This window comes from Cyanistes caeruleus, chromosome 2 (genome assembly GCF_971803275.1).
Source record: "Cyanistes caeruleus chromosome 2, bCyaCae1.hap1.1, whole genome shotgun sequence".
In the NCBI taxonomy this organism is placed as follows: Eukaryota; Metazoa; Chordata; class Aves; order Passeriformes; family Paridae; genus Cyanistes; species Cyanistes caeruleus.
This window is the reverse complement of record NC_141702.1, coordinates 18,855,317-18,869,102: the sequence shown is the minus strand read 5'-3', so window position 1 is coordinate 18,869,102 and position 13,786 is coordinate 18,855,317. Positions and strand designations below refer to the sequence as shown.

Genomic DNA, 13,786 nt, shown 5'->3' with positions numbered 1-13,786 from the left:
TTTATGAGCTATGTCTGGAATGAGGACAAGCAGACTTATAACCAGACAGCTTCTGCTAAGTGCCTGAAATCAAGAAGGTGTCACATTGCAAACACCTGTACAATTGCTGTCTGCTGTAATTTGTCAGGTCTGCTAAGCAAAATGGTTTTTCTTGTTTATATTGTGCAGTTTTATTTTTCTAATATGGATTTCATATTATTTTCTCTGTGACTTTCCCAAGGTAAGTAAACCTCTTAAACCCTTTTAGACTATCTTACTATCAAGAGCCTTCCAGTTTAACAAATGGTACATCTGATTAAAATGCTATTCCATCCTTTTTCCAGCTTGTAATGAAAAGAGCTGGCAGAACTACCTGCAAAGGGCCTAACTCTCTAACCAGGATCTGCATTTAGTCACTCCTAACTTTCACAAAATTTTAACTCACTAAAAATTAAATTAAATTTTATCTGACTGAAATCTTCAGTGGTAAGTGTCAGGCCAGGCTCATTTTTATGTTCCCAAATAACATAAGAAAAATATTTCTATTTCTCAGAATATACTTCTGTTTTGTCCATATACATTGTTTTGTCCCTACTGATGAGAACAAAATAGTCCAAATAATTCTGTGAATAACTCTAACTGTCCGTGAATTGGAGCAAGAAACGACATTTCATGGGGTGTTGCTCTGAGTTTAGAGATGCATTCTGCTGTCCTCAGGAAAACAAAAGTAGATTGGGCAGAGCTATAAGCCTCTGACAGACTGTCCCTTGGACATGCTAAGTGGATGTGAGTTAGTGTTTAGTGCCAGACCCTCCATGTACTTTGTGTGTATAAGTGGGAGCCTTCCCTGCCACCAGCCCTGCTCAGGGCTGCGGGGCCTGAAGCAGAAGAGTGTGTTATAAATTGCTCACAAATGCTTGCTGGAAGCAACACCTGAGACTGCCTGTCCTGTTCTGCCAGTGCACCAACTACTGCAAATGCTGGGGACTGAGAAGCTCAGAAGACTGAACAGGAGCCGCAGGGATAGAGAAGGGAAGAGTGCCAGAACACTACAGGAGGAGAGAAGGAGGATGGGAAGAGGAAGGTGTCATAAAGTGGTTTCGGAAGACCCTTCTCCTTTAAGGTCAAGACAAAATTACTATGTAAAAAAATCATTTGCACTGCAAGACCCACATCATAGATTTAAATTTTTTTTCTTTATGTATATTATTATTACATTTAATTGCTACACTTCTTCCCTTGTCTTCTTGGAAATGTCAACACACTTTTGATGTCATCATTTAATGATACCTGTCATCTTTTAATGATGTCATGATGATGATGTTTATCATTGTCTGTTGTAGCTACTATTAACTGCAGTGAATTTGGTTAATTCTTCTGTACTCTTAATGCTGTATGATGTTTTTCTGAAGAATTGCAAGGTACAGCTTGTAGAAAAAACTAAGAGATAGGAAACAACAACATAAATCAATGCTGAGGAGGGATAGGGAGATAAAGACCAAATGAACAAACATCCTAAACAACTTAAAAAGCCTCTCAGAGAAGCAGTAAAACAATGAGAACTAAGAGTGAATTAATTTTGGTGCAAATGCAGCACTCTGTCAACTTACTGTAGAAACAAATAAAAGCATGGACAAGAGTTGACCTGACAAGAGACCTGGCTAGAAATAGACGTAATCAAATACTTTAATGCATTCCATATTAAAAGCTTCTTACAAATCTAGAGTTTGACAGTATTTATATTTCATAAATAGAAAAAAAAAAAATTTCTCTCTGCGAAGTTTTTACCATTTTCAGTGTACAGCACAGGGACACCTTTTAAAGGGTATTGCTGGACACAAACTCCTGACAAATTGGGTATTTTGGAAGTTTAGAGCACCTTGAGAATACAGCTGGAAGTTTGGATCCTCTGTGCTTTAAAGGATGCTCACAATTGGCTTAACTGTGAGCTTCTGGGTCTGCTCAAAATCAAAAGAGGAGTGGATGAGAGATGGAAAAGTTGGCAAATACCCACTGTGAATAACAAAGCTGTTGCTAAGGGATGCAGAGATGCAGCTGGAATAGAAAAAGCTCAGATCAAATTGAAACTGGCCAGAAATGTAAAAGAACTTCACTAAATGGTTCTTTAGGTACGTAGAGACCAAGTGGAAACAGAAGGGAAATACTGGCGCACTGTTATATGGGAGAGGTGAATTAGCCACTAGCAATGCAGAAAAGGCAGCAGTTCTTGATCCTTCCTTCACATCTGTCTTTACCAATACTATTGGGCCTCAGGCCTTTGGAGCAAAATTCCAGGTTGATACACTCAGACTGACCATCACTGATGGAAGAGTTGTAAGTGAACTGCTACAGGAGCTTGGCACCACAAATCCACGGGCTCTGACATTGCCCACCCGAGGGTGTGAGGAATGCTGGCTGATGTTGTTGTAAGCCTCTTCATAATCTTTGAGAAGTTGTGCATATCAGGAGATATCCCAGAAAACTGAAAGAGAGATAGTGACAGCCCTACCTACAAGAGAGGATTAAAAAAAGATCTACAGGCTCTTTAGCCTTATTCCAGTCTTTGGAAAAGTTATGGAATTAATTCTGGGGGCTATCACAAGTCAGATGAAACACGATTGGGAAAAGCCAGCACAGACTGACCAAGGGCCAGCCATACTTTACAAACCTGCAAACGCAAATTTGCTTTTTGTGACAAAGCAATCTGCTTGGCTGATGGGGTGGTGACCAGTGGACACTGTCTACCTGGATTTCTGTAAGGCTTTTGATATAGTTTCCTACGGCCTCCTCCTAGAGAAACGTGTTATGGTCTGGACAAGTGGTCTGTGTAGTGGGTGGGAAACTGGCTGAGAGGTTGCACACAAGGTAGTGGTAAACAGCTCCTTTTCAAACTGGCAACCTGCCACAAGTGGGGTCTTCCAGGGATCCATACTGGGCCTAACCCTGTTTACAATCTTCATAAGTGACCTGGACAATGGGATCAAGTGTATCCGGATGAAGATTCCCAAACTGAATAGGGAAGTGAACTCTTTGAAAGGGAAAGTCACACTTCAGGAAGACCCAGATAGGCTGCAAGAGTGGGCTGACAAGAACCTTATGAAGTTCAACCAAGACAAGTATAAGGTCTTGCACCTGGTAGTGCAATTCAGGAGTGCAGCACAGGCTGGGACCTACCTGGCTGTGGAGCAGCTCTGTAGAAAGGGACCTGAGGGTCCTGGGGATGCCAAGCTCAGTCTGAGTGGTGCTGCTGTGGCACAGAGAGCCAGCACGGTGCTGAGCTCCATCAGCCAGGGCATCACCACAGAGACACAGAAGTCACTGTCCCACCCAGGGCTGTCAGGCCACACCTGGAACATGGTGCTCAGTTTAGGCTCACACTATGCAAAAACATGTGGACAGGCTGAAGACCTATGGTAAGTACTTTTATGTTTTTAAATGCTGAAGCTGAGAAATGCTTCTGTTAAGACAGGATGAGACTTCAGGCAAATATTGAAAGCTCAATAACAATTTAGGAGAAAATCTGCAGCCATAGCCTGTGTTCTGTAAAGCATCTGTATTACAGAGGTACTGCCTCTTCTGGGACACCCAACCCAGATAAACTCTGGGGTGAGATGCTGTTCTATGGTCCTGAGCACCAGGAGGTTTGACTGTAGGTGGTATTTGCAAATCTTCTCTTCAGAAGCTGAGGATGATCATAGAGGATTTTTATGCAGTATCTATTTCTAGAAAAGCATATTTAATGAGAAGAACAATCTGCATATGAAAATCTACATCTCCAACCTTCTTCCCTCACATTCGTCATCTCCTAAATGCTTTGAGTGTTTGAGAACTTAGAGGTCCTCTGAGGATCCATGTGAGTGTAGGTACCAGCCAGCTTCCAGAAAGCAGCTGCAGAGGGCAGCAGATGTCTTGAGGTGTTTTATGGTTGGTTTTTTTGGGTTTTTTTGGTTATTTTTGGTGGGGTTTTTTTGTTTGTTTGTTTTTGTCTTTTCCTCTTTTCATAATCTGTCAGTTCCCATGTTTAGCAATGTAGTTGTGCAACTCAGAGCTATGACCAACAGAATTTTTGGAGGAAACAGCACTGGCAGTGCTCGTTCACCTCAGGACATGCATGTGGGGTAATGGAATGAATTTCCTGTGAGCTTTCTGACATCCTTACTGCTAACTAAACCTTCTTATGAATAAAGAGGACAGTCTGTAACAAGTGTCATAAGTAATCATCTCCTATAACCACTTGATAATTTCTACATACATTCCTTCAGAAGGGAAAAGGCAGTTGATGATGTCCATTGCTTCCCCCCAGCACATCTAGACATTTTGCAAACACAGTGGCATGCCCTTGCTGCTCAACTGCAAATCCCATTCTGTAAACTTTTTAATGGATCTTGGAGTCCTACTGTCCTCAGGAAGGATGCAGGTTCACTAAAGAAAAATCACCCTTCTCTATGGTTTCATCTCTATTCAGCATTAGCTTGTTAATGAGTGAAATGTTTATAATTTGATCAACTCTTGCATATTACAGCTCTACTAACATGTTTCTCTACTGTCCTTGGCTGGAATAGAGCTCATTTCCTTCAGAGTAGTTGGTATGAAGCTGTGTTTTTGATTTGTGCTGGAAACAGCATGGATAATTCAGGGACGTTTTCCTTATTGCTGAGGAGCACTCACGCAGAGTCAAGGCCGTTTCTGCTTCTCACTCCACCTCACCATTCATGGGGCTGGGGGTGCACAAGCCGGGAGCTGGGTGGGGACACAACTGGGACAGCTGATCCCAACTGACCCCAGGGATATCCCATATGGTGTCCTGCTCAATACACAGAATTGGGGGAAGAAGAAGGAGGAAGTGGGGGGACATTTGGAGTAACAGTGTTTGTATTCCCAAGACATCATTACTTGAGCCCTGCTCTCCTGGGGATGGCTGAACACCATGGGATCCTGGGGATGCCTGCCCATGGGAAGCAGTGAATTCATTCCTTGTTTTGCTTTGTTTGTGAGTGTGGCTTTTTCTTTACCTATACATCTCTACCCACGAGTTTTCTCACTTTCACACTTCAGATTCTCTCCCCCATGCTGCTTGAAGTGAGCGAGCAACTCTGTGGGGCTGAGGTCCTGACTGGGGTTAAACCACAACAGTTTTCCTTAGTAAAGGGAATTTAAAAGCTACATTAACGAGTTTGAAATGGCTGAACACTGATGTAAATAAAAGTGAGCTGAAGATGGGAGCAAGAACACAATTTTAGATCTGAAAAGGCATGTCTGCAGTTTATTTCCACTGAAGTCAGCACAAGCACTCTGTGCTAAGGAGCAGGGTTGATAAATCCAAGTATATTCTGAGAAAGTCCCCACTGATCACAGCACTAGAAATCATGCCATCCATAAAAATCATCTTAAATCAAATATGGGGATGTAAGGCTCTGTGCAAGAACAAAACTACAAAGCTATAGTATAATAAGCAATTTACATTTTATTATAACCTATTTAATATATCTGTCTATTGATTCCAGACTTACATGTCTTCCAATTCATTTTCATATTGCTGACAGGTCGCCTAATTTCACACTGGCCTCTCTTCCTAGCAAAAGCTCCTTTTTCAAGCATAGCACATTAAATCCTATGCTTCAAGTCCCTCCCGATAACTCTGTTTCCATTCTTCCCTAATGCAAACTCCTTGACAAAATAAAACTATTCACAGAAATTTCTGTGAACAGGCGATGAAATGTTAAAAACCAGAAACTTTTGTTGGTGCCGTGATCATAGGGTAGGATTCAAAATTCACTGAAATTTATGACTTTTTTCATTGACTGCTTCATATGTGTGCATGTAGGAATATGCTTATATTTAAATTCCAGACTACAAACCAGTTGGAGAAGGTTTTTATTGATTTACCAGCCCTTGTGGATCATCTCCAGTGTCCACTGACACCAGTGCAATGAGATCATGTGTACAATGTCAACACCAGCTCTAAGAAATCTTCACCTGAAAAACATCTTTCCTAATACATATTTGATAAATTCAACAGCTGGCATCATTTTCACAAGCCAGTCTGCTGTTCATTTCCAGAGTGTTACAGCTGTTTTAATAACAGCATATTAATAGCTATCTACAAATGGCAAAATATAAAAATTTCAGAGAAGACATAAAGGATAACTATACATGCAATGAATGTGCATATATATGCTTAGTGGAGTCTGCTGATAGAAAAATATTTCCACTGCTGTGGAAAAAAGTCCTAATAGGAGAGCAGCAAGGTGTCCTGGCAAAAATCAGGACATTAACTACTCCTTCCTGAGGAGCTTTTAATGGCTCAGTTAAAGGCCACAGCTCTGCTTTCCCTCCATGCATGCTGAAACCAGATCTACCTGCAAAAGAGTGTCCATAAGGCTGGTCTCACTGTGTAACTGGCATAGCATTTCTTCTCTTCAGAAGGTGAGAATTTGAGATTTGAGATTTTATCTGTATAGCAAAATGTTATCAGTGGTAGAAGATGAGATCACCATCTGTTAGAATGGATACACCTGAAGTGAGGGAATATTTCATTCTTATGTAAGAAAATGGAGTCTGTGATTTAGATGGGATTGAGACATTGTCCAGTTTATGACACCTGGGTTTAAATGTCTGCATGGGAACTATGTGTCAAAGCTGCCATGGAGCTCTGGGGCCCCTTCATTTAACAAGGCCAGCACCCTTGTAGATCTCCTGCCAGGCACATTCAGATCTCAGCTGCCATAATCAAAGAATGGAGTGTTTCACAAGTGTTCAGGCATTTTGGCCAACCCAGTATGCCTATACTGCATGCCCTAAGAACACTTCAAATGGCATAAAATACCTATTTGTAGGCAAGGGAAACTACTCCCTCTTGACACACTCAGTGACATTTATGGTACAACTGATTAAAGGCCGGTGTCTACTTCACTGAAGTGGTCAATTCTCCTGGACCCATTGGTCCTGGAAGTGGAATAAATCCATCCTACATCTTGTACAAGAGATTCTTAAGGTAGGTGAACTGTTGTGACGTTCAATCCTACAAAAAGGGTTTGATTCAGTTGTCCATGTACAGGCATGAAATGCTATTTGAGAAGATATTTCACTAAGGCTGATAAATACTACAATGGACCTACCTTTCTGAGCAGCAGCTGGAGGCCATATAAGTAACCCAAAGGAATCTAAAATGGCTCCACGTGCTTTTCTGAATTGTGTGAGCAAATGAACATTTTTAACAGCCTTAAGAATTCTACAAGAACTAATAATATTTTTAAAATAATATGGCTTGTTATTAATATTACCACTGCCTATGGAAGCTTCAGGAAGTTGTCCAATTTGCTCAAAACTTAGAATACTGGTCCTTTGTTACATCAAAACAATTAAGTAGGATCAATTGACTTCATTAGTCTTTTAAAGCAACCTTTCATCTTGTGGTACTCTCTTCTAACAAGTGATGTTTTTGTCCAAAAACTAATCTTATAAAGTAAACCATTTACAAATCTCTGTTTCTGCTTAAGAGAGTGGTACTAAAAAACACACTTCTCTGTAGCTAAATGTCATATTTAGGTTACTCTATTAGTTTTTGTTCTGTTTTGTTTTGATTTTTTCATTAAAGCATTCCCTATAAAAAAAAATTCTAGCCACAATTTGTCCTTTAAATTGTTAAACTTAGTACATTTCTTTTAGAAGTTAGTTGTTCTTGTTGCAAGAATTTTCTCCTTGACACTCTATGTATTATGTGAATACTCCTTGCAAGCAATCTCCCAGTAATTATATTGTACTTTTTAACTAAAGGTAAAATAATTTTAAAGTTTTAATGACACATCTCTCTGAGTTAAATAAATGTTACACCATTATAAAGAAAGTCAAACTGAAATACCAACACTAATACTGGTATTTTACTGAAATCCAGAAAGTTAGACCCACATGTCTGTTAGAATGGATACATTCTAACATTATCTGCATAAATGGCCAGTTTTGCATCTCCACTTCCTAATGCCCCTGGGAGCTGCAGGCTGTGTATTACATTGGGCTATCTCAGGTCATGGAACAGAATCCCTTCATAGTAGATACCATAAAACACCGAGTAGAAAAAAAACTCTGAGCCTAAACAATAAATAGGAACTATGTGCACAAAGTCTGGAGAGGTTGAAGTAAGGATAAGGCTTCTGAGTGAAGCTGTAAAGGATTTTCAAAGAATCAAAGGAAATAGTTACAGGCAAGAGAAAGAAGTACACTTTTCACCTCTGTATCTAGAACTGACTACAAAACAAGATCAAATTGGTTTAGCTAACTAAAGGGTACAGAAGTTCAACTGAGGTCTGCCTGGAGAGGGTGACAAATTAGAGAGATCAACTTGACATATTTGAAGTAATAGAGTTCTATATTAGAGATTATATAATAAGAAATTTCCTCTGACATTATAGTCATTTTCAGGCCTAGATTCCCAGGCAGAGCTCAAAAAAATTCTCGTTTCTTCATAGTCTAATATCTAAAATGGCAGCAAGTTTTTTTCCCTAATACACTGGACACTTTCTACTCCTTTTACAAGCTATAAAAAATGTTATCACAGAAGCTCTCTTATTTTTGCCAAGTTTATGAAATATCAAGCCTTGTATTTCTTTTGTCAAATATTTACATTCTGTTAGTTTTAAATGATATTCTGTATTCTACATACATTGCTTTCAACAAACATTTTCATTACCAAATATATGTAGAACAAAAGTACTTTGGTTTTATGGAACTCTTTCCTTTTATTCTTCAGTTCTGTGCTCTCATGTTTGAGAATCAAGAATGCGTATGACATCTCCGAAAATAAGGTGGACTCAGATATGTCTTACAATGTCTACCCCAAGGTAATTTGTCCAGAAAAAACAATAAATTTGTAAATAAATAAATAAAAAAATTGTCCAGATAAAACTTACAGTTATTGTCATGCGTGATTTTCTCCCTAAAATTTTCTGTATATTATGGGTTCAAATGCAGGTCTGAATCTGCATTAGTAAAAATGTGCATCTGGATTCCCAGTTACTGACAAATACATGTAAGCAGACTATTTTTTAATGTAATAATGAAATTCAAAAGGAACAGAGAAATGCCATGACAAAAACCTGTGTTTTAAATCTGATTTAAATAATAAACTTAAGTGAAAAACGTAAGTCATTGTTACTCACCTACGATGAGTAAGAAAACTACCACTGACATGTCCTGAGCCATCACATCCTGGTGTTGGACATGACATTCCTTCCGTCTTCACTGACTTCCAAGAGAACTGTGAGCCATTTAGGTATCCATCCTTTTGCCTTTTGGCAGCAAGAGGACACCCTGATGCACTGCGATGGGATGCGTATTTTCCAGTTATATGACCCTGACCATCACAGCCAGGAACTGGACATCTGTATAGCAGATAGATGAGATAAACTTTATTGTCTTGCCATTATATACCTGGTAGCCTCTACAACAAAGTCAAAATAAACCTGACATGAAAAGGAAAGAATAATCCTACATTGTAGTCACAGAAGTAGTCAAGATACTCTGTAGTGGGTAAAATTACAAGAAAAACTTTACAGTTTGAAGAATAAAAAAGTTCTTTGGCAAATTCTAAGGAGGCTAGCCAGTAGATACAGTCACAGCTGTTGACATTATGTAATTCCAACTAAAGGACTGAGATACGTATTCTAATTGCAGGTGTTTATCACAGTAAATATCACAGTTGAATTACAATATTTGCTACTGAGTTCTGATCAGCAACAAAATTTCCCATAAAACCATTATAACCATAAAATACTGCTTAGTTTAATCCTTGGTATATTTTATTTATAGGCATAAAACCCAAAGACAACTTGTCTGAAGTCATGAAAAGGTCATGTATACACAGCTAGTTATGACGTGATCAGAGCAGCTAATTAGAAATGCTGAGCTCCTTTAACCACTCTTTGAATAGGGGTGATGATGTGAAACTATGTGCTACAGCCCAGAGACCAATGAAGGCAGTTCTGTACTCATCTGATGGTTTTCCTTACTTGGGAATCTCCCCATACATTTTCTCTGGATATTCCTCTGTATAGTCTATATACTAAAACCCAAACAACTAAGGTTAGAAGGAACAGGTTAGAATCTTCAAAGTGAAATGTTTAAATAAAATTATGTGTGTTTTTTGGTCTTTTTCAATATGTTTCTATGTAACACATATCTAAACTAAAGGCCAATTACTTTACTGTTTGTGAAGTAAAATATTCTTGCAACTCTCCACTGAGGATCTGGTCCTGAATGGTCTAAGAAGTCACTAAATCGACCCAGTTCAGTGGCCACTGATATCAGAATGCCTTGCAAGAAGAAACCAAGACCCATAGGCAGGCATTTGTTTCTCTTGCAAACTGCATGAACAATCAGATTTGTTGCAGCAATCTCATACACACACTCAATTTTCTATTATTATTATTATTATTATTATTATTATTATTATTACTCAATTCAATTCCCATAACTACCTTTATTTAGCATGTGTGGTTTGCCTGTAGTATGCAAACATGTTTGAGGGGCATTTAGGAGATAAAGATCTAAGTGATTTTTTAATATCATATGAAAATGAAGAATTTAAAACTATTTCTAAATTACAGATGATTGTATCCTTGGCTAATGCTGTATCCTTTGCTGAAACAATCAGCACAGATACTAGATTTGCTCATAGAAATCAATGTGGTCATCTTCCCTTGGATAACCATCACACAGTAACATTATGCCTTAAAAAAACCTGAAGATATATAAGACCTTATAAAACATACAAAGGTCCTTTGACAATGTTTGTTCTCACCTAATTGGCTCTTGGTCTTCTTTGTCTTCCTTGCTTTGTGCTATCCTGATTCCACTTTTCTTTGCTCGTGGACAGCCTGAAAGACTGTGTGAAAGAAAACATTTTAGAATGAAACTTCTCATTCTTGGGCTCACTTTACAGGAATACGCTTTTTATCAGAGAAACTGGAAAAATAGGCAATCCTATCCAGTTCCCACAATCAAATCTCAGGTGGGTTAAATAAGGAGAGCTGCAACAGCCAGCACGAGGTGGGGATGTGTGCATGGGTCTGTGATGCAGGACAGGACTCCTGGCACTGTGCAGACCACACACACAGGAACTCCCCAAGGAGTCAGGGAAGCCAGCTCTTAAACCCTCTGCCTGGTAATTCCTTCAGCTGACTCCTTTAAAACGAGTAGAAGTCAATGCTTCAGGGCTGAGAAACATCATGTCCTCTATGTCTGAGAAGGTTGGAAGAATAGGAAAAACAGGAGTAGCTCCTCATAGGACTAAAGATTTCTCTCAGGAGCACTAGTAACATTATCAAACCTTCCCAAATATCACATAACAATTCTATAGAATGACTGAATAAAAATGTGAGTGAGCTCAGAGCTTTCAATGCTTTCCAGAGAAAGGGTACAAGCGCTCAGAATTCACCCAGACAAAAAGATTTGGTAGAGACAAAGTTGTATGTTAGGCTAACCAATGTTTCATGTAACTAAAGACTGAGAATGTTGTTTTCAACTACACAAGCTCATATGAAGAATTCATTATTGAAACCACTTAGTAAACTTGACAATGACCTTAACAGTTTTTAAAATATTTTTTTAGGTAGTTGATATCTGAGGATACAATTATGGCTACCAACAAAATCATACTTGGTCCTCTATTTAAATATTATTTCCATCTTAACTATCCACATTAAAAAAAGAAATCCACTAGTAGAACACCTGCAAGTGTTGACATGAGAGAGAAAGAATTGTCACCAAAGAAAAAATTCCCTAGAGAAAGAAACAAAATAGAAAATTAAATTTTTGTTTTCAGCATGAGGAAAGGTACTTGAGTGTTGTTTAGGTCATGTCTTTGCTAAGAAGAGACAGAAAGAGTGATAACAAAATTTTCAGTTATTTTGTCTTGTCAAAACCAGTGAGGACTGAGGGGAAGAAGCACAGAAAAAGGTGATGCAATCACAGATAGAATTCTGTGTTAGAAAATGAAGAACAGACCAGAGTTTACATGCTGCAAAGTCATAAATAAGTCAATTAAAGAAAGAGAGGAATGCTGGCATAGGATATTGGACATAGTACATTATCTAGAAACTTTTAGTGAGAGGTCATGGCTACACCTACAGCATTAAATAGAAAGGACCTAGAACTCTTGCTTTGACCCAAGACCAGAAAGTTCAGATTTGTACAGCTAAGCTCTCTATCTTTGCAAAGCAGGACAGCTACACCCATATTGTTTGTAAACAATGATCTGGACCCACACTGAGTCTCAAATCATATCTTAGAACTGCCTGGGAGACTTCTAGTGGCCCAGGGTCAGTGTCATGCCAGGGGTCATGTCAGCATTAGTGGAATACATATCTGCATTCTGATACATGAACCTATGCCCTCATCCCATTTCATTTTCTATTTTAAATATAACCAACCATTTTCCTTTAGAAAGCGAACTATTTATTCCAGCTTGTGTAGTGGACATTGAAGGACCATAGTTCCTTGCGTACAAACTAAATCTGAGAAAGCCTGTGCCAATTAAGAACAGTTTTCTTCAAAAATAATAACTTTGTCTGTAAGAAGGAGGTAGGAGGAAGGGAGTCTGAGGGATACAGAATAAGAGGAATCTGGCTCTGGGGAAGGGGAACAGTTCAGGAACAGGCTGGTTCACTGCCTGTCATGCAACCTGGTCTGCAGAAAGTGAAGGGCAGGGGACAGGAGTTAAAGACACCCCTCTTTTATCTCTGAGAGTAGCTGTACTCACTGTGTGAGAATAATCAGAATTTGCATCTGAAAACTGAACAGTTAATAGGAATTCCTCAGAAAGCAGTACTTTTTTTAGTAGGTGTACAGATGGGCATGCTTGTAGATGATGACATTTTCATAACAATATCTGAACAAAGAATTTCTGCCTTGACTAATGATTTAAGGCTTTCTACATATTAAATCAATTTAATTATCACCTACTTATTGGTGTTTTGGTGCATCATCTCTTTGGATCTTTCTATTTTGGTACTCTGATTTATTAGAAAATCTTAAGACCTTTCAGGTCCTCTAAACAGACATTTCCAACTGTTTCTGAGGCTCTGATTAATTCATTTTTCCTCTGACAGTGGATCCATTGAGAAAACATATGTCAAGGATGAGCCTTTGTTTTAATTTTTTTATCCTGTAATACCCAAAGTTATTACAAGATAAACATAGTACTTCATTTTTCCTAGGACTTTAATTCCTCATATATGAAGACAAAAGGCAAAGAGGGAAATTCAACAGCAGTGCATGGTGCTTTAACTTCTTGTATCAATTGAAGGGCTGTGTGGAACTGCAAAGTTAAATCTGCCTCACATATGCCTGCTGTTGAGCAGCCATTTTAAATACCAGGGATACCCAGCAGCCATTTAGGAGAGAAGCCTGTCATTCCTTTCCTTCTGAAACTGAGAGGGTTATAACTGATGGTGGCAAATACAAACAAAAATGCTAACTCAGATGCAGACAGAGCTAAATGCTAATTTTCAGTCTGGGAATTAGAAAGCCCAACTGACAACATGCTGTGGAGTCTTCCATGCTTAACAGCTCCAGATTTAGGCTACTGGTTTGCTGCCCTTTGAAAGCATTCATTTTGCCAGCCTTCCCACCTCAGAAACGGCCTTGACAGATATCATGATCTGAACAGGGTAAGGCTGGCTCTGTGTAAATGTGACAGGTCTCCTGAGGACATCTGTGGATTTAAGCAAAGAAAATGTTACTTCACTGACTACGAGTCAGTGCTTCTGTGCCTGCAGGCAGCCGATGACATGGCGTTGCCAGAGGACTTTTT

The 13,786-nt window shown here is 38.9% G+C and overlaps 1 protein-coding gene across 18 annotated transcripts in view; it reads right to left on the bottom strand.

Moving 5' to 3' along the window:
* The window catches only part of MYT1L (myelin transcription factor 1 like), a 333,945-nt gene that overhangs the window by 17,919 nt on the left and 302,240 nt on the right, over positions 1–13,786 (bottom strand). For all 18 annotated transcript variants that reach the window (XM_086875948.1, XM_086875946.1, XM_086875945.1 and 15 more), the window contains 2 exons: positions 10,775–10,858; positions 9,135–9,356 (listed from right to left, as the gene is read on the bottom strand). In XM_086875948.1, coding sequence (XP_086732074.1) covers positions 9,135–9,356; positions 10,775–10,858 — 306 coding nt within the window. The remainder of the gene's footprint in view (positions 1–9,134; positions 9,357–10,774; positions 10,859–13,786) is intronic.